Raw genomic sequence first — 23,587 nt, 5'->3', positions numbered from 1 at the left:
TTGCGTGCGCCACAATCTGTCATCAACTAGCCAGGTCGTCAATTATCCTGACCCCAGAATGAAATGCCCCACTTCCAATTGGGCCCTTCTTCTGTCCATTTTTTCTGCCTGGCTTTTTTTCCTTTCTTCCTTTCTCTCAACGCAACGATCGAGACCTCGCGAGTTTTCCGCTCAGCGACACCGACGCGCTTTCTACTGCTCCGATAGAATACGTCATGCATTTTGGGTCTTTTAAGTTGCCAGAGGAAAACTTGCCGCTCGTTTGAGGGAGCCTGCGCTGCGATTTTTACGTGTGGCGGTCTCCTATGGTTTTTTCGTGGCCACATCTCTGCCCCAGGGCAACTTTCATTGTAGATTTTGGCCGCATGGGTCAAGCTCAATGTGATTGAACATGGAAACTTGCTCGCGGTGATGGTGACTCAGGTTTGCCCAACGGCCTCTGGGTTTAATGTCACAAACTGTCAGTATGACGGGCTGCTACAAGTCCTGATCAACCGTTTTCAGGCGCAACGAGATCAAGTGTAGACAGACGCCATCAAATAACGCGGCGTCGCAATGCTTTCCTATTCGAGGCCAGACCTGACAAACAGGTGTTCTCTTCTTGAAACAAAAAGTCTATGTAAATGCAATGTTGGCTGATGCATGCTTATATGTACAATCATTCTATGTTTGGCAGGCGTCCGTGTACACGCCAGCTACTCGAACAAGATCCTCCACACTTGCCACCATTTGATAGGTGGCGGAGGAGGCAACTCGGCCGCCAAGACATCTTCCAGCCCCGTGTAGAGGTCCATTTCATGCAACGGTACCATCCAGGGATCCTTGCGTCCTATGGTAAACTTGTGCCCGAGAAACAATACGGCGAAAATGGCGATGCCGATATAAGATGTGATGAACGTTGGCGTGTCCCAGTTTCCCTTGACGAACACCTTGAATCCATTGAGCAGCAGCAGCACAGAAAAGACAATGCCGCTGATCCAAGCCGCGTATGGCTGGAACCTCGAGCGATAGGGAAGCTGGCCGTTGGCAACAGTCACATTCTGCAGCTCTGCGGCCTTGTAGAAGCGCAGGTAGATGAAGCAGCAGCAGATCCAGCTCTGAAAGGCGCCCGTGTTGACAATGTTGACGAGCCAGTTGAAGACGACGGAGCCCGTGCTGCCGAGGTTCATGTACGCCAGCGCGGCAAAGCAGGCGCTGAGGGCGGTGGCGTAGTGCGGGATGCCATGCTTGGTGCAGCGGGCAAAGATGCGCGGGGCGTTGCCGGAGAGGGCCAGCGAGTAGAGGGCGCGGCTGGCGACGTAGAGGAACGAGTTGCCGGTGGACCAGGCCGAGAGGACGATGACGGCGTTGATGATGGAGTCGAGGACGGGAATGCCGGCGGCCTTGATGCCGAGCGCCCAGGGCGAGGCGGCGGCCGTGTTGCCCGGGGAGAGCAGGCCGGCATTGTCGCTGCGGACGAGGATGCCAATGGCCAGGACGCCGAGCAGGTAAAAGATGACGAGGCGCCAAAAGTAGCGCTTGGTGGCCTTGGGCATGTTGCGCCGCGGCGACTGCATCTCGCCGGCCGTGGCGACGAGCATCTCGGGCGCAAAGATGAAGGCGTAGACGGAAAAGGTCAGGGTGCCGAGAAAGGCGCACAGGCGGCCGACGCCGCCGTCGACGAGGTAGGTGTTGACGGGGCCCGGGTGCGCCCAGTTGGTAAAGTAGAGCGGCTCGTGGGCCGGCCCGCCGCCAAAGAAGATGATGACGGTCAGCAGCAGCAGGCCGATGATGGCGATGATCTTGGTCGTGGCGAACCAAAACTCGGCCTCGCCGTAAATGGCCACGGGGAAAAAGTTGCAGGCGATGATGACGACGGCAATGATGGTGTACCAGGCGGCCGTCGGCACGGGCGACTCCCAGTACTGAATGACAATGGTGGTGATTGTGATTTCGCCGGCGATGCCCAGCGAGAAGATGTACCAGTACAGCCAGCCGAGCGTGAAGCCCAGGCTGCGGGACACGAAGCGGTGGCCGTAGTAGGCGACGCCGGAGCCGCGCACCGGCAGGTAGGCGCTAATCTCGCCGACGCCCGTGGCGACGCCGTAGAGCAGCAGCGTGATGATGGAGTAGCAGACGAGCAAAAAGGCCGGCCCGCCCATCTTGAGCCCCTGCCCGGAGCCGACAAAGAGTCCCGTGCCGATGGAGCCGCCCAGCGCAATCATTTGCGCGTGTCGCGACTTGAGCCCGCGCCGCGTCGACTCGCTGGCGCCGGCGCCGAGCGAGGTTGCGGGCTTGCAGACCTCTTCGTCGGAGGAGAGGTGCTGCTTCTCGGAGCCGGGCACCGGACTCGAAGGGGAGAGCTGCTCCGCCGCCGCCGCGAGGGACGGCTGGTGGTTGTCGCCTTTCATGGTTTGGAAAAAAAAAAAAGGGATATATATATATGGATGAATGGATGGGAGGGCGGGCGGTTCGGGAGGTTCGGGCGGAGAAGCTGGGGTGAGGTGGGCAAAAGCGCGTTGAGAAGAGGAAGAGGGTCGGTTGCTGACAAAGTTAAACAAACGCCATGACGGGAGATAGATCGCGGGGGAATGCGTAGATGTTAAATGTTCAAGTCTTTCTGGGGTCGCAAATCGAAGGCGTGCATAAAAGTTGCAGGTTCAAAGTCCCCCATTGTCGAGTCATGGAGGCGATGCCGGAAGTCTGTCTGCCGGTTCCGAGTGGCACTCACGTGATGGAGGAGGCCTTTACATTCAATGGCAGGGTGCTTTTTAACGCTCTTTATGATATATCACGCAATAATGTTTGAATTGACAAATCTTTTTCTCCATTGGTTTTACGTGGTGGCATGTATGCATGCTCGTGGTTCAAAGGATTCAGATGGGCGACGCCACACTTTGAAATTTTCTGCAGCCGGCGCCAGTCGGCCACGTTTAGTTGTTTAGGTTTCTGACCAATGACGCAGCCTGGTGGCTTGTCTCACTCGCCCATCTAGGCAATCAGGATTCGACAAGACCTTTTAGTCCTTTTTTTTTTTTTTTTCACAATGTGTAAACTGAAATTATGACTATTTTTTTCATCAATGCATCGCTTTTGGCCAACATATCAGGTAGGTAGCACCTTTGTCGCAAAGCGCTCTTCCAACGGCTCGTGTCTCAGGCCCCCCTCGACGTCATAATAACCAACCGATCAAAAAAAGGGCTATTCTGTTTTTACCCCCATTTGTTGATGTGCACACGGGCTTCGGCCTGCGAGCACGCACGCACGCGCAGTCTATGAACATGATTGGTTTTAGGGCTGGCTCTGGGCATCAACAAGATCATGGCTGGCTGCACACAAAGCTGTCGTCGGCTGCGTCCACTTTGATGTCATTGGTCGCTTTTAGCTTACAACAGGCTCAGATGGGCAGGCTCAGCCATGTTTTTAGCGTTTGTTTGTAGAAGAAGCGATGCTACAACAGAGAGCAGCTTGACTACTTGGGCTGGAGTCGAGAGAGAGTCTGATTGTGTATGAGCTCGCGTTTAGACGGGAGACTCGCGCTCCGTGGGCAACGTCAAATCGGGCTCGTTTTTTTTTATTCCCCGCGCATAAGCTTCCCACCTCCATGTTTCTTAGCGTCCCATATCGTGCACGGCATTGCTTCATTCCTACAGGTCAAGATCTTCCCCCACACCGCGACCAAGCGTTTCTGCCGCCATCGTCCATTTGAGTGGAAACGGCCCTCTATGGGTTAAGTTGATCGGAATTTTGACAACGGGGGTTCCGGACGCTGCCGATCTCCATCTCTCGAATCAAGTCTATGCAGGAGAAATCCGACAGATGGTGTCGACTTGTCTCTTCCTACCAGGAACCTTCCTCACACTGTCAAAGGCCATCGAGTGACCTATTCAATCTATTACGTTTCACACAAGATAGTTTTATGCAAGTAGTTTCATCTGAGATGGCTTTCATACAAGATGGTTTCATACAAGACAGTGTCTGTGCCTCTTGCTGCACTGCACAAAGACCGAATTATTTTCTCGCTCTTTTGAGTCAAGACGCGATCTCCGATGGTCTGAGCTTTTTCAGTCTCGGAACCCCTCCAACCCTCCAAGACGGCATGCTTGCACATCTTGAGCTTCAGACTACTTGCTTGAAAACACGGTGTCGCGCATCGGCCCACTACTACAAGCTCACAAAGTTTCAATGCGCGTTCGAGGTCTGCACAATTGTCCCTTTTGCTGCTGTTTGATTCGCAGTCTTGGCTCGAATGCAATGCCTACGTGACCGAGCTCAGCCACGATCCCGAGTTATACCCGTCCTTTTCCACCGGTATTGTCTCGGTCTTGGCGACCTCGTCGCAGATGTTGCTCAAGTGAAGCTTCCGGTAGTTGCTTCTGACAACAGAGATCTGTGTCAGGAAAGGTGGGTGGCTTGAATACTTTGCAATGGGGCGCCGCCTGACTGTCCAGTCTGTCAAGGCCTGCTGACAGATCATCAATGCCTACATCGACAACTTGGAGTGTTTTTGATGTTCAAACTTGCTCCGTGTCGCTCGTCTCATAGGCTTTTGCGCTCACTGTCCATTCATCACAGTCTCCACAACCAATCAGCAAACGTTCACTTTGTGGCACGAAAAGTGCACCTGAAATGAGCCAATGACACCATCTTTGCTGTTGAACTCGAGTGGCGCCAGACAAAGTTGACAGTAATAACACCTGTCCACTAATTGGCTCGTCATGGATATACAGAGTTTTGGTCACTGCAATTGCATTGCTTCAGTCCGGATAATCAAGGCATCAAGTACGAGAGCAATGCATTTAGTATGCCTGAGCATCCCAAATCTTTTGCCTCGGAGGACTGCTGATTCAATAGTACACGACTCTTGATCAGACTCGATTTCGAAGACGAACTCAATACAACAAACAACCAACCCCTTTTTCCCATCAACCTTAGAACAAGTCACACGTCAAGCCACTCCTTGCACTTGCACTTGCACCGGCCTCCAGCCCTTCCTCATTGCTTGATAGCAGTCTCCAAGATGTCGATCAAGATGTCGGCTACGACGATTAGCATCACCTCCAGTATCCGGGGGTCTCGTCACCACTTACCGTGCTTCTCCTCAAACACGAGCATGGGCCGCAGGCGAATTGCCCTGTCACCGCTCGCGCCGATATTCAAGCCGCCGGCCTTGGCCTTGGCCAGCACCTGCTCCCTGCGCGGGCTATCAAACGCAATGAACGTGCCGCGGTCCTTGCCGCGCAGGTTCTGCACCTCTCCGGGGTACCTGGCCGCCAGCGCCTCGAGCTTGCCATACAGGTACCGGCCGACCTTGGCCGTGCGCTCGACAAGCCCCAGCCGCACCACCTCATCATGGATGCCGCGGAAGAGCAGCGCGCGTGCCGGGTCGCCCATCCAGGTGTTGTACTGGCGGTATGGCTTGTCCGGCCGCAGCGCGTCGTCTCGGTAGTAGAATCCGGCGGCCTGCGCCTTCTTCGAAAACGTCACCATGTCAGGCGGCGTGGGCAGGTCCCAATGCTCGTGCGCCCAGAATCTGCCCGTCGCGCCGATGCCAGTCTGCACCTCGTCTACAATCATCAGCACCCCGCGGGCGGCCGTGATCTCGCGCAGGCGCCGGAAAAAGGCCGGCGATGCGTGGTTGTCGCCGCCCTCGGACTGGATCGGTTCGACAATGAGCGCGGCGACTGGCTGCGGCCAGCTGGCTAGCAGGCGCTCCGTCTCGGTGAGACACCGCTCTTCTTCGGCAGCGTTGGCGGCAGCGTGGTCCTCGAGCGGGTATTGGAGCTTCGGAAACGGCGCCGCCGGCCAGTCAAAGGCGGGAATGTCGAGCTTGTGAATGGCCTTGCTGCGCGTGGTGCTCAGGCTGCCAAACAGCCGGCCGTGGAAGCCACCTTCAAAAGAGAGGATCGAGTACTTGGGCGCGCCAGGCTCCTGGTTCTTCATGACGGAGGAGAGCTCCTCCGGCGTAAACTCGGCGCCGTCACGCTCCTGCGTGCGCCGCCAGATAAAGGCAGCCTTGAACGCCAGCTCGTTGGCGTCAGAGCCAGTCATGGAGGTAAGCACCTGACTGAAACCCTTGGGAGCAGCTTTCAGCAGGCCCGTTTCCAAAACGTCTGCCCACTCGGATGAGGGAAAGGCGCCAATAGCAGGACGATTGACAATGGCGCTCTTCATCTGAGGGCTGTCTGCGATTTCGAGCAGGCGGGGGTTGTTATAGCCTAGAGGGATGGACGCGATTTGGGCGAATCTATTTGTGCAAGTATATTAGTTTCCGTCGCTCTCAGCTTCAATAGGTGGCTGCAATTGAATAACTCACGCATCCAGGAGCACATTCCCGTCATGGTCGACGATGCTACTAATTGTTAGCCAGCTAAGCTCGGGTAACACTCGACAGCACTCACTAATTTCCATGGCACTTGTCATAGTCGACCACAAAGTTCATGCTCCTCGTATCAAATACTTTTTCCAGCTTTTCCAGCGCGGCCTTGGATCGCGGCCCAGGGATCGCTGTCTGGACGGCCGGCTTCGGAGGCTCGTTGTGGAATACTGACGAGGCTGTCGCCATGGGTCGTACAACCTGCAGCTTGCCAGCATAGCGAGGAAGGCGACGCGCGCCTGCGCGAACTGACGAGAGCATTTTCTTTTCTTCAATTGTTGTATTGCAAGCCGCAAAATCAGTAAACGACTATGTTCCTCAATTTCAAAAGAGCAGAGAAATGGGGTGGTGCCTGGCTGATAAGCCTCGACAGTTGCTGGGGGGGCTTATTTTATTATCAGTGAGACTGACGATCACTTGGCGGCCGGCCGTTCCCCACGCCAAAACTGGATACACGGAATTGGACGTATGCGGAATTGAATCACACAATTCCTTTCGAGGCTGGCAAACATCTAGCGGGGTCAATATGAGTCGACATGCAGAAGGTGGGGAGAACCGTTGTTGCGATGCTTCATCGCGCATATTTCATGTCATTGGCCCTTTCGAGAAACAACGGCGGACGCCATACCGTCTGCAAGACCGTAATACAGTAACTGAATGAACCTTTCGATCGTTCAAGACCACCGGCGACCGCGGACACCCCAGGCTAGAGCGACGCTAAAGTTTTTTTTTTTGTATGGGGGTTGCCACATGTTCGGTGGGCGTCAGAGGGCGCCACAACTGTCATTCATGCTTGGTATTGCTGTCTGACAATGTTCAGAAGGCGCGCAGCTTGTCGAGGCGTTGAAGCGGCATGCGAGCAGCAAAATCTGAAATTAGGAGCAAGATTGGCAAAGCACAGGCGGTGCAGCTGCCCCGCGAACCCTCAGAGTGGCATCGCACGTCGGCACTAACAAGATGCAAAGTAGCGACCAGCCAAGATTCAGTCCGCCTTCTCCCCATGTTAGTCGCCGCCTGCTCATTGTCACGACCACGGCAGTCTTCTGTCGAGCACTCTGGCCGGTGAAGCATCATGCACAACGTCTGCCGGCGATTTTCGTTGAGGTAGAGGTCACCATTCGTGACAACTTTCCAATCAAGAGTGGAAGTGTCTCGACGACTCGAAATTTTGCGATGTGGCGAGTCAAGTCGACTTCGCTCCCAAATGCATTGCAACGCCTAAACCTGGTATCTAATTTGTCGCGTCTGACTCTTTGCGTAGAGCTCATTGACCCGAAATTCGTGGGTATCATCCGTATCAAAGAAAGAAAAAAACGCCAGTCCTGTAAAGAGTGCATGTTGAAGCTAATAACTATTTTCTTGCCCATCAAAGGCAGCCAAGTTGGGGGGAAAAAAAGCAAACAAGAGCGCAGAGTCGAGGCATCCAAAAAGCGTCAATCTATAACAAAGAAAATTTTGCTTGAATATACTTCTTTTTCTTTTGTCAGGCTCTGTCAATGCTCAAGCTTGGCCCTTCCAGTACCGGGTCGGGATAAAGGGCATCTTGGTGATGACACCCTTTCGCTTGCGGCCGCGCACGACGACGTCGACCTCGGTACCCGCTTTGTGCAGGCCGTCCCGGACGTAGCCCATGGCAATATTCTTGCCAAGCGTGGGGCTGGGCACGCCCGAGGTGATAGTGCCAATGCTTTCCCCGTCCTGCTCAATGGTCGCGCCCTCGCGGGCGGGCGCGCCCTCGACGACGAGGCCGACGCGGCGCTTCTGCACGCCGGCGCCGCCCTTGCTGCGGGGCGTCATCTGCGGGACAATGACCTCGGCGCCGTGAAAGCCAGCGTCGGTGGTGCGGCGCTCCTTGGGAATGATCCAGCTGAGGCCGGCCTCGACGGGGGTGATGGTGTCGTCAAGGTCGTGGCCGTAAAGACACATGCCGGCCTCGAGGCGCAGCGAGTCGCGGGCGCCTAGCCCAGCCATTTGCAGGCGCTCGGGTCCGGCGGCGGCGAGTAGCGCTTCCACGGCGGGCGTCGTCGTGTCAAACGCTGGGTAGCGCTGGCCATTGAAGGAAATCTCGAAGCCGTCCTCGCCGGTGTAGCCGCCGCGGGAGATGAGCACCGGGTGGGTGACGCTGCCGTCGGCAAGCTTAAGCTGCGCCCAGACAGCGTTGCCAAAGTACAGCTGGGTGAGGTCGATGTCGGCATACTTCCTATCCAGGACCTGCTGGAGAATCTCGGCGGCCTGCGGGCCCTGCAGGGCAAAGAGGCCCGATTTGTCGAGCCGCGTCCACTCAACACCAGCGCCAAACGCGCCGAGCTGCTCGTCAATGTACTTGGTGTCCTTTTCGAGGCACGCGCCGTTGGTGACGACGTAGTATTCGTCCTCGCCGAGGCGCGTAATGACCGTGTCGTCGACGATGCCGCCGGTGCCGGGCCAGAGCAGCGTTGTCAGCTTGCTCTGCATGGCGCCTTGCGTGGCCCACGCCGATGGTGTCACGCGCTCAAGAAAAGCCGCCGCGCGGGGTCCCTTGAAGATGTGCTGCACCATGTGCGACACGTCAAAGATGGACGCGTGGTTGCGGGTAAAGTGGTGCGAGTCGGCCAGCGATAGGCCGCCGTACTGCACCGGCATGTGGTAGCCGGCAAACGGTACCATCTTGCCGCCGTGGGCGACATGAAAGTCGTACAGCGGCGTCTTCTTGAGTTCGCCGCCGGCAGCAGAACTGGAGCCGTGGCGGACAGCGCCGCGCTGATGGAGGGCGGCGCCGACGCGGGTGGTGGTGAGGCGACTGGCGGCCATTGCAGTACGAGCCCGCGCGACCATGGCGATACCCTTCATCATGTGAGGTGCGGGGTGTAGATGTGTGTGTGTGTGTGGTCGGAGTAGAGTGCCCAGTCAATTGAGAAGAGGACGTGTGTATCTGCGCGGGACAAGATGCAGACGTCAGCGATGAGAAGGAGAAGAGGGTGGTGGAGGGGGAAAGGAAACGCAGCTCGTTTCCGCGGCAAGAAGAATCTCGAATTTTGATGTGATTGCATGTTTATCAATTCCTGGTACGTAACAGCCCAAGCTGTGGTGGGTCTCGGGTTCCCCCGGACTCGGGATGTCTGGCAAAACGAGCAAACGGGCTCCGATATCGAAGGCGGATCCGGGCGACAGCAGCGGGGGGATGGGGGGCCTTTTGGGGGCGCTGGAGCGTCTTTCAAGGGGTTTGACCGCTATAAGCTTCCTTGCTTTGGTGCTGAAAGGGTGTTGAGCCCACTGTAGGTACCTACGAAACACCATTACCAAACAGTTACTCAATCTGTCAAGCACCATTCAAAAACGATATGCCGGACGTCTATGCGACACAAGATATACATTCGATCATTGAAACGCAATCAAGAGCCACACGTGATAGTCGAAGCAACTTAGGATACAACCATCACTACCGAGGCAACTCGTGCCCAATCATTCTGCTATGCCAAACACACAGCCATTGTATGATTCTACAACTAACCATTGCTCAAATTAATCAAACCCAAGAAAAAACGACACGTACAAGCATCTTTCGCTGTGCCTATCCGCTGTGCTGCATCTATCATCCACAAAGCTAGTCGTACTCTTTCAAGCCGTGCTTTTAGGCCGTCTGCTCGAAGCTATACTTGAGCCAGCCTCCCAACGCTCGCAGACTTTCCCATCGCACGTTTTCGTCTTCCGACTGCATAAGCTCCATGATTCTCGTCTTGAGGCCTGCCTTTTCTAGACGCCATCTCTTCTCTGGTACTTCCTTAACCAGGCAGCCGACGTCGTTGCAGGCAATGGCCAGCACTTGCTTGTCGTTGTCCCAAGGCTTCTTCATGATCTCGGCCAGTTGACGAGGAATCTCACCATTCTGGTGTTCCAGAATTCTTCGCGCATTTTCTGCCCAGAATACCTGACTTCTGTGAGGCGGTGACCAACGCAGATGGCCAGACTGTACCTCGGCTACATATTCGTCAAAGGTCGTCTTGGTCTTGGTGTATTCCTCGAGCATGTCCTTGAGATTCTGGAGATCATCGAGTAAGTCGGTATCGTTAAGTTGGCGGCCGCCGAGCGTCTCCAGCAGAGGCGGCAGGCGTGCGAGAACCGCCGTGGGCAGCAGTGATGTTTGGTTCTTGGATAGCAGGTTGTAGAGTGTCGAAAGAATCAGTCGGCTCGTCTTTTCCTTGGGCGACAGTCGCAAGAGGTGTGTATACAGGAGAACAATGTCGTACTCGCTAGAAGATTATGAGCATGCAACAACTTGACAAGATAAGAGATAAGGCCAACCTACTTGTTGAGATCATCACCAATCTCTTCAGCCTCGAAGCTCATCTGCCACATGACCAACAAGACATGGTACAACAGCTGTAGGCCAACGCCGCCACCGACGGACCCTTCGATACCGGCTGTGCGACCATTGGTGCTTCCGTTCCACAGGGTAGCTGATGCATTGCCCGAGTTGCTGACTCCTGCGGCACTGTGGAGAATCTTGATGAGCGGCGCAATCGTCTCGCTGCGCTGGTTCCAGAACTGCTCGCGCGAGGCGTGGCCGTTGAGCAGCGTCGAGTATTCCTGCACGGCAATATCTTGCAGGCCGGCGTCGGTGCTCTTGGCTAGGCCGGAGATGTATGTAAAGAGGACAGGCAGGGCACGGAGGGTGGCCTGCGACTCGTCACGCGAGAGAGCCATCAGCGTCGTCAATGCGTGAGAGGTGAGCAGAGGGATATGGTCCTCGGTAGTGTTGGAGTGAAGAAGTGGTAGAAAGTGCGTGTATGGCTCGGGGTTCTTGAAGATAGCTTTGGCTAGGGATGGGACAGCTAAATGATACAGAAAAGGTGAATGTCAGTAGATGTAGATAGCATGATGAGGACTGCAAAGACGATGGAATGCAGGACTTGGGTGACATGTCTGCTACTTCCTCCGACATTAATAAATCCCCAGGTATCAACTTACCGTCGAGGACATCGGCAAGCAGGACAAGGATATACTGGATAACGTTGGCCTGCTTGGCGGCCGTCTCAAGAACGCTGGGCTTGCCATCGCCGCCGACAAAAAGCAAGCGGTAGCCATCGAGGTCTTCCTCAACGATGGCTCTTCGCTGCTCGGGTTTCTTAGCCTTGTCCACGGCGCGGATCTGGGCGTGCTGGTCCTCAGTGAGTGTGCCGGCGCGGACCGCTCCTTCCCAGGGAATAGGCCGCTGGCGGATGTTGCTCTGGAGGGAAGCGAGGTATGTTGGCGGATCGAGCGACATGGTGCGCGGCGCGTCGCAGCGGGAGAGAAAGGGATAGGTGCGAGAAATTGACGGCCGGTCGAGCTCGGCGAAGGAATGGGTTGATGGGGCGGATGGCCAGAGACGCGGCGTAGGGAGAAGGCGAGGATTACGACCGGTGATGATGTAGCCTGTCCATGGAGCTCAAGCAACACGGCATGCGGTAGTGTCAAGCCACAGAAGCAACCCCACCGAGTTGGCCTAGTAGGAAGGTGTGGCGGTGCACGTCCCAGCCACCAATAATGAAATCAGGATGAGGAATGAATCGAGAGGTGTATCTGAAATCTCTTGATAGATGTCTGATGCATGGCACCGAAATATCGTCGGTCTGACCTGGCCATCCTTCGATTATTGTGTCTTCTTGCAATAGTCTGACCATATTCCGTAGAGGCGCAATCCTGAAGGATTGCGATACTACCGTGCTCACCAATGTCGTCGCGTACTACACGAGCTAGGCTGGATGTGCAAGTCGCCGTTTGTGAGATTCTTCAGGTATAAATAATAGTAGTTCCTCGACAGACTGCTGGTCATTGTATCATCAGAAAAGATGCGCGTTTCCATTCTTCTCGCTTCGGCCTCGGCCGCCCTTATCGCGCCCACCATTGCGGACTATCAAGAGTGCCCCGACCATCTCGCACCTGTCACTCAATTCTACCTATTTGGCAACCTTGACTGTGCCAATAATGGGTCGGGCAAGCGGCTCGGCAACGTTGAAGTGTGCATGACGGACCTAGCTGAGCACAACTACGGCGAGCCTCAGGGCTGCCACAGGCTGGAGCAAGGAGGCGTGCTTTCCATCTCGCAGTGGACAAATATCCAAGGATGCAATCGTCAGTACGGCAAGGCCGCAGGCTGAGACACGGAGCTAATATAACGAATTGGGACAGTGTACATGTATACAGATGCCGAGTGCCTGACTGGCATCAAGAAGTTGGCCAATATGGGCGGATGCAACTCACCTTCTGGGGACTGGAGTGGCAAGCCGTGGTTGGCGTACTGAGCGTGGTGTCCGCCAATGTGAACACTGCTGCACATATTGGATGCCGCCGATTTATCGATGCCAGTGTAGCGGTGTATAGATTGTGGGTGCTGGCCGGTCCACGTAGGGCATTCATGCAGCTTTGTCGCCGCTTGCTTTTAGCAAGCCAACGTCAGCAGCTAGACTAGCAAATCGAACCAATTGAGACGAATCAAAAGGAAATTTACCCCGTGATACCAAGGTGTTTGCGCGTGGCAAACGCGCTGATTTGTTCACGGCTGCAATGCAGGGTAGGCGGCGCTAATCGAGACATGCAAGATGTCACCGCTAGAGACAAGAATGAGCCGATGCGGGCCGGCCGGCGATGGGTAAAAGGGACGCTGTATGAACTGCTGTGATCTTCAGCGTCTGCAGCGCGAGACGTTTGTCAGCCAGCCAGGCACGGCATTGGGTGTCTTGGGCGACAATCAGGTCCAACTACGGATACTGATGCAAGCGAAGACCCATTGGGCGCGACTCGGAAGCCCAAGTTGCGAGGTGGAGCATTCGGTGCCTGGAGCAAGCAAAAGCAAATCGGCTTTTTTTTTTTGGTCATTGTGACATTTCCGCTCGAAATGTTGATGATCAAAATGTAGGCACACGAAGTGGTGAGCTGGCAAGCTTCGGAATAAAAACAAGCTAGAAATACGAGGTATGAACGAGCATCGGGGGGCTGACCATTATCAGCTTGATTGCGCGGCTATAAAAGACGCTGGCATATAGTGATAGATATAGCACCAAAATCATGGTGGCTCGGGCTTCACGGGTTGAAGGGTTGACGGGTTGACGTGGCTGACCATGTTCCTGGATGCAACTCCACGCTAGACAGGGGATACGCGGGATAATGCAGGAACATGGCAAGTAGGAAAAAAATGAGCTTAAAAATTCTACTCTCTGAATAGTCAAAATGCGCAGGGTATTGTACATATCGACTAGTCAGGCCTTGGTTTCGTGAAATGGAGGGGCTGGTGTGCGCTGTAAGTGGGAGGCTGGGAACATCGTGTTAGCGTAGCAGCCCGCACCACCCAACCTTCTTAAGAACGTTACCTATGCACCACGCCCGACGCCGCTACATGCATCGTTTTCTTCCCTTTGCATTGTTTCTACCGGCTTTTTGAAACCTTTCCTCTCTCTTGTGCATCCCAGAGATTTTTGATGATTTTTCCGGTGCAGCGTTGAACGCAGAACCCATCCTCACAGTTCTCAATTACACCTGCTACCACCCGTTGAGCACTTGTCTCACCGACCTCGCTGCGGCCCGCCCCTCCCGCATTCCAGTGCAGAACCACAACCATCAAAGAATACCGCACAATCGCAACAGTTTCTCCTCCCACGGAGTCTCTGCTTCGGGGCAGATCCCCCGACCGACACAATGGGGACTCACATACCTCCGTCGTCCGCCTCATCGTCGCGGCGGACAATACGAAGGCCGCCCACCCACCTCCTCCTCCTCGCCCTTCTCTCCCTGACCGGGCCCGTCGTCGCCTCGCCGTACCCCAGAGGCGACATCCTCCACGACGCCCGCTACGCCTACCTCCTCGGCCGGACGTGCGCCAGCTTCTGCGGTGAGAACGGCCAGTACTGCTGCGGCGGCGGCGAGCACTGCACGACGCTGTCCAACAACGTCGCCACCTGCGTTGCCGACGGCGCCATCGCCTCGCCCCTCTACACCACCACCTGGACCGAGACGCGCACCTACACCAGCACCGTCCTGACCTGGTTCCTGCCGCCCCCCGCGCCCACCGCCGGCGTCGACTGCGTGCCCCAGCGGCCCGAGTGGGAGGCCTGCGGCGAGATTTGCTGCGCTGGCTGGCAGACATGCGCCTACAAGGGCCAGTGCTCCGCCAAGCCCGGCTACGGCGAGCCCACGACCGTCATCGTCACCAACAACGGCGTCGTCACCACCCAGTACTCGGCCCCCTACCGCGTGACCGGCACGACGACCATTACCAACACTGGCGTCCGCTCCACCGATGCCGGCATCACTACGGGCACGCCCACCTCGACCAGCAGCACCCGCACGGCCACGGCCACGCAGGACCCGGACGGTGCTGCTGGCGGCGACGGCACTTCGGGCACGGCTAACAACAAACTCAGCGGCGGCGCTATTGCCGGCATCGTCATTGGCTCTCTGGCCGCCGCCGGCCTCCTCATCCTGCTCTGCTTCTGCTGCATCGCCCGCGGCCTCTTCAACGCTGTCTTTGGCAAAAATCGCGAAAAGGCCGATCATTACGATGACCGCGGCACGTCGGTGTACTCGCGCCGCGATCGTCACACTGGCTGGTTCGGCGGTGGCGGTGGCCGTCCCTCGTCCGTCAGCGACCGCCGCAGCGAAAAGAAGTCGAGCGGTGCCTGGTGGCTTGGCCTCGCCGGCGCTGCCGCCACCCTGCTGGCCCTGCTCAACATTAAGAAGAAGAAGGAGGTCCCGCGCAAGACGCCCTCGCGCTACACCGACTCCTACTACAGCTACTCCGACTACACGGGCATCACCCCCAGCAGCGCCAGCTCCGGTCGCAGGACCACCCGCACAGGACGCACCGCGCGCTCCGGCCGCTCCAGGACCAGCCGTGCTAGCCGCAGCAGGTTCGACAGCCGCAGTCGCGTCGACAGCCGGAGCCGCATGGACAGTCGCAGCCGTATAGACAGCCGCATGGGAGTGACGAAATCGGCCTATACAGCCAGGTCCTCGTCTCGCCACGATTAGTCGCGGCCGTCTCCAGAGCAGTAAAAACTGTTCTGGCACGCCTTGCTTTGCTCGGTCGGATACGGAACCGAATAACCACCACGACTGTACATTGAAAAAGAGATTCTCTGCTCACCTTGACCGTTATCGGACTGGGTCGAGTTGCATATGCGTTGATTTGTCGTTTTCTTTTCTCGGCTCATTGGCAAATGAAGACGGCGTTGGTTTGTTTGTCTATATTTGATGTTTTAATTTGGAATGAAGGATGGACGACGAGGTTGAAAAAAACGACTGCGAAGACGCCATGGCCTATACACATGGTATCGAATTGGGCGGCTCGCTGATTCTTGCTATTTGCTCTTTTGCACATACCTCTGCATTTGGATTTGATGGACACGACTTGAACGATTTGATAGAATTTGAGAAGAAAAAGGAAGCTCACTGACGGCGAGCCTCGCCTCGTTCAGATCGGTACCCTTTACTTAATGTTGAATATTTCCTATCCAACACAGATACATACCCCAATAAATAGACTTGCTGCCTCAGTCAGCACCATCAACTCCGCGCTCTCCAACCACTCGTGACCGTACTCGCCGCGGGTGCACATATGATAGACGTCGTTAGATTGATTTGTTTTGCTTTTGTATTTTTTGTATGTAGCCCTTTTGCTACATGACATGCAAGAAACCTTCGCCTCTCCTGTAAGACCCAGAAACGCAAAAGAAACAATCCGTGTCCATAATTTACTCCTCAACAACGTTGCCCTTCTCGGAAACGTACAGACCGTCCAAGAACTAGAGATTATGTTAGCGAACAGAGGGGCAAAAATCTAGTGGGGAGGGGCCGACGAGCAAGCGGGAGCAACCTCCGTGGCCAGAGTCTCGACTCAAAGCCAACCCGAAATCTGTCTCGCACAAAGGCCCCCCCTGTATATCAAATCGTACCTTTCGGATATCCTTGTTGCGGACCTTGCAGATCTGCTGAATGTCGGCGGCACTTTGCGAGACGTTCTCGATCGAGTTACCCGAGAGAACAAGCTCATCCTTTTGCGCAGTCGAGATGGCAACGTCGACACCCTCGGCCATGACCACGCGGCGCACAATCTTCTCGCCAATGAAGTTGCGGATCTCCACCTCCCAAAGACCGGTCTCCTTGCTCTGGTCGACGTTGACGTTGATGGGGAAATGCGCGTAGACGTAGCGCATCTTGTACTTGAAGCCCTTTGTGACGCCGGTGATCATGTTGCTGATGATGGACTTGACGGTGCGGAGGGTGGCGACATTCTTGCGGTTGCCGTGGTGAATCTCAATTGAGATGATGTTCTTGGAGGGGTGGCCGAAGTTGACGGCGAGATGGCCGAGGTTCTTGACGAGCTTGCCGCGGGGGCCCTCGACGGTGACGATGCGGGTCTTGATGTTGACCTTGACTGTAGCGCGCAAGAAGGTCAGTGGAAACAATTCGTACATTCGAGCAGTGTGCGTCTCGGCTCTGGGAGGCGTGCAGGCGGCGGACGAGGAAAGAAAGTTTGAGATGCGTCTCCGTAGCCATGTCGCAGATATTTTCCCCATATACAACCGCAAATTTGTTGACAAAGTTCTTCAACCAGAATGATGGCGAGCAGGGCGAATTCGTCGTCGTTTCATCGGTGTTGCCGAGCATTCGATCGCAGGTCCGATATGCATCTCGCACTTTTTTTTCCTCGTCTTTCGTCGTGTCGTCCAAGCTTCGTCCTACACCGGATGCCGAGAGCAGAAAACTTTGACAATTCGTTCACGTACCACCCTGAGGAATCTCCAGAGTCTCCTGGGAATGAATGTACTTCATCCTGCCGGTATTTGATGGGGTGGAATTGGGCGTGAGGTTGAGGGTATCTCGAGACTGGGCGGCGGGACAAGCTCGACGAAATGTTTAGCGAAATCGTTGTGGGTAGAAAAGTTCTAGGGCTCAGTGCACGTGAGGGCGCAAGTTGGCAGTGCCGACTTTTTGCCGGGGCAAGTTGGGCGCTCCACTGCGTTTTGTCGAGGCGCAGAGGTGGCTGGTTAGCGGCGGGGCGAGCGGACCACGTGATCTTCAATTTGAGATCAGGCCGGACTGCGAGTTATGATGAGCGAGACTGTGAATGGTGTAATGGCAGTGCTTCAGAAAGTGAATGCGCTGTTTCGGATGTTCAGTATCTAATCTAACTGTGAGATATTGGCTAAACTTCTAGTCAATGCCCCTACTGCCAAGCGCCGTGTTGTCGAGCGGCGCAAGCACCGAGTCTTAAATGGTACAGCATCGCAAGTTGTGCCCCAATTCTTGCCAGCGAAATGTCTTGCTAAATGCAAGCATCAATATATAGTGGATGAAAGTTGTTGTCCCAATACTCACTCTGCAAATCTTTGGCGCGTACTGATGGTGGCCTGCCCAACCATACGTCAGCTCTCGCGAGGCTCCACAGCAGCAGCAGTAGCCGCAGCTCGCAACGAACGACAACGTCCCTCCCCCAGCCAGTAACGTCAACCTCCCGCCCCTCCGAGCTCCTTACGCCAACATCACCACGCGCAGCTTGCTTCGCCCAACAACCCAATACACTTCTTCCTCCCCCTCCCCCTCACCCTCGACGGCGCATGCGAGATTCCTCCCTCCACTCAAAATGTCGTACTTCTTCTCCACACCCGTCGACATTGACGTCGTCCTCGAAAACGCCGATGACCGGTCCATGGTCGACGTCAAGCTCGACAAGAACCGCCGTGAAAAGGCGCCGCTGTACATGGACGGCGAGTCGGTCAAGGGCGGCGTGACGGTGCGGCCCAAGGACGGCAAGCGTCTCGAGCACACGGGAATCAAGGTGCAATTCATTGGCACGATAGGTACGGCAATGACAGCTTAACACCACGACGGACCCCCCGTCGCAGCCCGCTCGGCGAGTTGTTGTCGTTGCGCGCCGCAACCCGCCGTCTCAACTCGCCCAAGGGGTGCGCGCGTCGCCGGGTATCGACAATTGGGGGCGTAGGCCGATGCTAACATGTTCATGTTTGTTCCAGAAATGTTCTTTGACCGCGGCAACCACTACGAGTTTCTCTCCCTCAACCAGGAGCTCGCCGCGCCCGGCGAGCTGCAGCACCCGCAGACATTCGACTTCAACTTTAAAAACGTCGAGAAGCAGTACGAGTCGTACAACGGCATCAACGTCAAGCTGCGCTACTTTGTGCGCGTCACCGTCTCCCGCCGCATGGCCGACGTGATTCGCGAAAAGGACATTTGGGTCTACAGCTACCGCATCCCGCCCGAGGTCAACAGCAGCATCAAGATGGACGTGGGAATTGAGGACTGCCTGCACATTGAATTCGAGTACAGCAAGAGCAAGTACCACCTCAAGGACGTCATCGTCGGCCGCATCTACTTTCTCCTCGTCCGCCTCAAGATCAAGCACATGGAGCTCTCCATTATTCGCCGCGAGACCACCGGCGCCGCCCCGAACCAGTACAACGAGAGCGAGACGCTCGTCCGCTTCGAAATCATGGACGGCTCCCCGTCCCGCGGCGAAATCATCCCCATTCGCCTTTTCCTCGGCGGCTTCGACCTGACCCCGACGTTTCGCGACGTCAACAAGAAGTTTTCGACGAGGTACTACCTCAGTCTTGTCCTCATCGACGAAGGTAAGAAAGGGCGCCCGCCGTCGCCGCCGCCGCCGCCTTTTGTCGGGTTTTCAACCCCCCCCCCCCCCCCCCCCCTTTTCCCTCCGGCAGCATGCTGACCCTGTTTCCTAGACGCTCGCCGGTATTTTAAGCAGTCTGAAATCATCCTCTACCGCCAGGCTCCCGACCACCAAGTCGAGCAGAATAGCCACGCCCTGGCCGCCCATCCACCCGAGAACAACGCCGTCGTGGCGGCGGCGGCGGCGACGGCCGAGGCTTAGATGACGCCGGGTGTTTTGCACTGGCATAATTTTCATGTTGTGATTATCAGCCTTCTTTCTTGTCTTCTTTGTTCGAATTTTGCTTGCTTAGCATAAGTACTGGCGTTTTTGGGGCTACGGGGACCGGGACCGCCTAGGCCATGTCCATTTTGGACCAAAATATTTCTAGATAAAGACATTTAAAACGAATACTCTTTACATTAAAAGCCACTTCGAATTGAAAAGAAGACTGTACAGAGAAAGCATCACGTTATTTATCTTTTTAGCGCCCAGGTTGATTATCACCACCTATCCATGTCCGACTGTACAGTCGAAAGAGCAAGAAAAAAGAAACTGAAATTGTTAATCTACAAGTTCGCATAGATCCATTTGCCTTTTTGTCGCTCGTTATGTGACCCCTCCGCAAACCCAGTACATTTCTTTTATGCATGCATTCCCTGCATTGCCTCATGCAAGATCCATCACATCATCTGCTGAAAATCCAAACTGATTATTCTGAATGGCTGCGATCCTGTCCAGCTCGTCCTGGTATTGCTTGCGCACGTCGGCAAGCGAAACGACCGTGCGCTTCTTCGGTAGCCCTGTGGCGTTGTCTACAGCCTCGTCAAAGACCCACGCCTGCTTGGGCTCGACGCAGCTCAGGGCGTTGATCAGCAGCAGGTACTGCCTCGTGACAGGCGTATCGAGCACATCATCACCAGTGATTTTGTCAGCCTCGCCCGCGAGCTTCAGCTTCTGGATGCGGTCGAGGAGCACCCACGCTGCGCCGCGCATATTCTGACGCTTGATGCGCCACGCGTACAGCACTTGGTGATAGTGCGCGCCGCCGTGCACCACGTCGGCAGCGTTGCGGCAGCGCTTGGCCAGGAAATCGTCGACGTCTTGCTGCAAGCCTGGAAAGGGAAGCGCCACAAGCTCGCTGTTGTGGCCAGTCTCGCACATCTTGTCCACGAGGAGGCGCAAGCTGGATGAGCGGAGTGCCCGGTCCTCAATGGAGAGAAGGGTCGTGTGGGCGAGCTCAAACTGGCAAGTGGCGAGCGCAGCGCTGAATTGACGAGTCAGCATCTCGGCTTTGACCGAGCCACGATCAGGGCGCGCTGATGTAAACTGCATGGCCAGACGCGCAAACTCAATGACGTAGGAGTACGCCTTGTGGCTATCGAAGAGCGCGACAATATGTGAGTAGTAGCGAGGCAGGCCGCTGTTAAACATTGCCCACTCTGTCTCGTCAAGCAAGCCACTGCTGTGGCGGTCAAGCTGGACTGCTTCGGTACCTGTGACGATTAGCATGCGCAAACGCAATGTCGTGCTGCAAGACTTACTCATTCCGATGGCAGCCTTCCTGAAGAGGTGTGCCGCGTTGCTATAGTCCTTCAAGGCCAGACTGACACGACCTTGGACATATACCGAAAACGAATCTTGGCTGCAGAATCTGCCAAGGGCGTCGGCTAGATCCGCTCGGTGCCTCTTGATGAGCGAGCACTGAATCAGAGCTGGCGATACTTCAATATCGCTATCCGAGGCGCAGAGAGCGGCCACAATCTCAGTGATACTCTTGCTAAGATCTTCATTCTTGCCGTCAAAGCCGAGCAAGTGGCCAACATTAGCTTCAAGGGCCGTCACGACTTGCGTGTCATCCCCGCTCTTCTTGGGCAACATGCCCCATCCTGGCCTGGACAGTGGCACAGCAAGCTCAGTTTGAGACAGACTTCTGAGCAGCTCCAGCCGACGCAGGGCAGCTACCAGGCTTCGAAACACGTTTCCAACATCGACACGGTGGTGAAGGGCGTCTTCCTCGTTATCAAACTCAAACTCCATATGAGTAAGGAGAATGAGTTGACTGAAGCACACATTCCATAGTAGCGCCAAGCAATCTTGTGTGGCAGCCATCAGGAGCTTTCGTCCAAATTCGGTGACTGGAGTATTGAGCTTTCGGCCCCTGAATCCAGCAGGACTTGCGACTAGAGCAAGGACTTCATTGTACAGTTCGTCTGTCACCATGTTAAAGTTTGGACCAAGAACGTCGACAATTTGTGTGCAGTCATCGTCCGTAATCCCTCGCCAGAATCCAGCCTTGTCGGAAAAGAACTGAATGCGCTCCAGGTCCGTCTTTTGCGACTGTTCGAATAATTCTGGCCGTAGAGCTGCGTTGCAGAGCTGTAGATAGCTGTCTGAGAATCCGTCGACAAATGTCAGCGCCGAGTTGATGAGTGCTGCCTCGTGCTGTCTGCCCTGCTCGGGAGTGTGGAGGTTGTGGTATATGCGCTCCAAGTCGCTGCACTCTCTGATGGCCGACACAAGATCGGCGCAGACAACCCAGGCAATGTCGGATTCGGGATCAAATGCCAGGCTAATCGCCTCGCCTCGTTGCTTGTCCAGTTCAATGAGCAGTCTGTAAAAGCGACGCCACTGGCTTTCGCTCGATGATCTGAACTGCTCATAGTCCATCGCACCGTTCGCACCTCTTTCCAGTGATGCTGCTGCGCCAAGCACAGAACAGATAGATTCAGCCAGGCCACGTCCCTTGATGGCCTCGGGGTATTTTCCAAGACCGCGCTCGTAGATGCAAAGTGCAACCTCGAGTGTCGCTTTGGTAAATCTGCCTGGCTTCAGAATTAGTTGCAGCCATTTTTCTGTAACATCTTGGGGGTCCCAAGATCCAGAGGTCTCGGCAGTCAGCAAGCCCGTATCGGAATGGACACCTTCCCAGCCCCGTTGCCAGACCTGTGACATGTTTGTTCTATCCAAGTCTAGCCGTTGTACTCGGTAAGTGATATTATTTTTCCACAACGTCCAGAGACTTATATTGCCCTCCTCGGGCGAAGTGAGCACAAAGTCAGCGAGAGTCCATATGTCTGACGACGACGGGGTCTCGGGTATAAGGGTCAGTTTAGGGAAAAGGTCCTCAAAGGTAATCGAATGAGGTCCCTTGGCGACGACTTTCCAAAACTTGAATTCGCCTGGCCCAATAGGCGAGTATGTGGCGCATATTCTCTGACCCGAGCTGCGTCCGACAATCTGTACCAGGTTGGCCTGAGAAGGATCTAGAGTCCACTTCCCAATCTCCTGTGGTGATCTATCAGCGCCAAGCAAGTCTCCTGTAAACAAGATTTGGCCGTCCTGGATATTCCATATACGGATGCGATGGTCGAGACAAACGGTAATGGCAAAAAGGCAGCCATCCAGCCCCAGCGATGTGACCTGCACCGCCGTGGCAGCACTATATTCCATGTTGGTTCGGCCATATCGAATAGTGTGGTTGCCTTGAAAAGGAAGCAGGCTTCGGAGATTTTGTTTCCATCCTTGCACGTTGAAGAAGGATTCCTTCCATACGCCGCCTGTACCGTGTTAGCCGACCTTCTCCATGTGCATATTAGTTGCCAAGCAGCATCAGACTTACCATCGTCTGCCTGGCCTCTGTCTAGACGAATCATGCCACCATCATTGACCGTCACCAACAGGGTGTTGGCCGACACGGCCACCATGCGATGCGCGTACTTGAAGCCCAGCCCAGCTGGCGCCTGTACCTTGGCCAGGTCCGACAGGCCCGCATCGACTGCCGTTCGCTTCCTGAAGAGGTCGGGCCGCAGCGTAAATGTGTAAAGGTGGGACGAGCTGTCGAGGACAAACAGGCAGAGCGCGTCGTGCTCCTGCGGGTCAGCGAGGGCAACGCAGCCCGGCTTAACGGGCACCGCAAAGTGAAAGTTGAGCACGAGCGGGGCGTCGGCGGCCTTGCTGTGGCGGCAGACGTCGGCGGCGCGCACGCTCAGCAGGTGGCCGTCCTCGAGCACGCGCCAGAGAAAGTTGCGCGGCGCGTCGTGCCACCGGCGGTGGTAGATGGACGCCGCGCTCGCGAGGTTCTTGCGGCGAAACGCCGTCTCATCTTCGGCCGCGCCATCGTTGTTCTTGCTACTCGAGCGTGAGGAGGCGCCGCCGGACAGCGATGGGACGCGGATCGTGACAATCGACGCTGCCGCCGGAGGCTCGAGGTTCAAGCGGGTCTCTTTGAAGAGAAACTGCGCGTCGCCCGAATCCATCTCGCCTCCTGGAGCTCTACGAGCGCATGCGTCGTGCGTTCCTTTAGAGGATAGATAGAGGATAGAGGGTAGTTCGATGGTTCGCGAGGTCGACGATACAGGGCGCTTGGCGATGTGAATTGGTGTTGGTGGGCGCGCAAGGTGGGCGTTGGAGCTCTGTTTTTATGAACGTTGCTCTGGACTAACTAGAATTTCGTTGTTGTACTACCTACTTACTTACCTACCTCCCAATCGGTTTCTGTGGAGCTCATTGGCTCAGGTACGTACCGCCTTACACAACGGGGCATCTCACCAGTAACGAGTTGCAGTGTAGCAAATATTTACAAACAA

The 23,587-nt window shown here is 55.6% G+C and overlaps 9 protein-coding genes across 9 annotated transcripts; 3 read left to right on the top strand and 6 right to left on the bottom strand.

Moving 5' to 3' along the window:
* Nucleotides 1-695: 695 nt before the first annotated feature.
* Nucleotides 696-2,390, bottom strand: BBA_02067 (proline-specific permease, putative; the record flags this gene model as incomplete). Its single annotated transcript, XM_008597164.1, has 1 exon — nucleotides 696-2,390. One exon carries the CDS (start codon nucleotides 2,388-2,390, stop codon nucleotides 696-698), a length of 1,695 nt encoding a protein of 564 aa, XP_008595386.1.
* Nucleotides 2,391-4,974: 2,584 nt separating this feature from the next.
* Nucleotides 4,975-6,616, bottom strand: BBA_02066 (4-aminobutyrate aminotransferase; the record flags this gene model as incomplete). Its single annotated transcript, XM_008597163.1, has 4 exons — nucleotides 4,975-5,018; nucleotides 5,070-6,226; nucleotides 6,296-6,331; nucleotides 6,381-6,616. 4 exons carry the CDS (start codon nucleotides 6,614-6,616, stop codon nucleotides 4,975-4,977), a joined length of 1,473 nt encoding a protein of 490 aa, XP_008595385.1.
* Nucleotides 6,617-7,855: 1,239 nt separating this feature from the next.
* On the bottom strand, nucleotides 7,856-9,169 carry BBA_02065 (glycine cleavage system T protein; the record flags this gene model as incomplete). Its single annotated transcript, XM_008597162.1, has 1 exon — nucleotides 7,856-9,169. The coding sequence occupies one exon, from the start codon at nucleotides 9,167-9,169 to the stop codon at nucleotides 7,856-7,858; it is 1,314 nt and encodes a 437-aa protein (XP_008595384.1).
* Nucleotides 9,170-9,965: 796 nt separating this feature from the next.
* Nucleotides 9,966-11,600, bottom strand: BBA_02064 (V-ATPase subunit H; the record flags this gene model as incomplete). The annotated part of the gene is made up of 3 exons (XM_008597161.1): nucleotides 9,966-10,584; nucleotides 10,641-11,166; nucleotides 11,303-11,600. 3 exons carry the CDS (start codon nucleotides 11,598-11,600, stop codon nucleotides 9,966-9,968), a joined length of 1,443 nt encoding a protein of 480 aa, XP_008595383.1.
* Nucleotides 11,601-12,165: 565 nt separating this feature from the next.
* On the top strand, nucleotides 12,166-12,618 carry BBA_02063 (uncharacterized protein; the record flags this gene model as incomplete). Its single annotated transcript, XM_008597160.1, has 2 exons — nucleotides 12,166-12,448; nucleotides 12,506-12,618. The coding sequence occupies 2 exons, from the start codon at nucleotides 12,166-12,168 to the stop codon at nucleotides 12,616-12,618; spliced, it is 396 nt and encodes a 131-aa protein (XP_008595382.1).
* A 1,390-nt stretch (nucleotides 12,619-14,008) lies between these two features.
* BBA_02062 (uncharacterized protein) lies at nucleotides 14,009-15,340 on the top strand (the record flags this gene model as incomplete). The annotated part of the gene is made up of 1 exon (XM_008597159.1): nucleotides 14,009-15,340. One exon carries the CDS (start codon nucleotides 14,009-14,011, stop codon nucleotides 15,338-15,340), a length of 1,332 nt encoding a protein of 443 aa, XP_008595381.1.
* A 722-nt stretch (nucleotides 15,341-16,062) lies between these two features.
* On the bottom strand, nucleotides 16,063-17,143 carry BBA_02061 (ribosomal protein L6; the record flags this gene model as incomplete). The annotated part of the gene is made up of 3 exons (XM_008597158.1): nucleotides 16,063-16,113; nucleotides 16,264-16,745; nucleotides 17,098-17,143. The coding sequence occupies 3 exons, from the start codon at nucleotides 17,141-17,143 to the stop codon at nucleotides 16,063-16,065; spliced, it is 579 nt and encodes a 192-aa protein (XP_008595380.1).
* Nucleotides 17,144-17,954: 811 nt separating this feature from the next.
* Nucleotides 17,955-19,220, top strand: BBA_02060 (vacuolar protein sorting-associated protein 26; the record flags this gene model as incomplete). The annotated part of the gene is made up of 3 exons (XM_008597157.1): nucleotides 17,955-18,171; nucleotides 18,346-18,960; nucleotides 19,072-19,220. The coding sequence occupies 3 exons, from the start codon at nucleotides 17,955-17,957 to the stop codon at nucleotides 19,218-19,220; spliced, it is 981 nt and encodes a 326-aa protein (XP_008595379.1).
* Nucleotides 19,221-19,667: 447 nt separating this feature from the next.
* BBA_02059 (Nuclear pore complex protein An-Nup120) lies at nucleotides 19,668-23,257 on the bottom strand (the record flags this gene model as incomplete). Its single annotated transcript, XM_008597156.1, has 3 exons — nucleotides 19,668-20,494; nucleotides 20,543-22,558; nucleotides 22,621-23,257. The coding sequence occupies 3 exons, from the start codon at nucleotides 23,255-23,257 to the stop codon at nucleotides 19,668-19,670; spliced, it is 3,480 nt and encodes a 1,159-aa protein (XP_008595378.1).
* Nucleotides 23,258-23,587: the final 330 nt, after the last annotated feature.

This window comes from Beauveria bassiana (genome assembly GCF_000280675.1).
Source record: "Beauveria bassiana ARSEF 2860 unplaced genomic scaffold BBA_S00004, whole genome shotgun sequence".
NCBI lineage: Eukaryota > Fungi > Ascomycota > Sordariomycetes > Hypocreales > Cordycipitaceae > Beauveria > Beauveria bassiana.
Note: the sequence above shows the minus strand (reverse complement) of the source record. Positions and strands in the feature narration are given on the sequence as shown.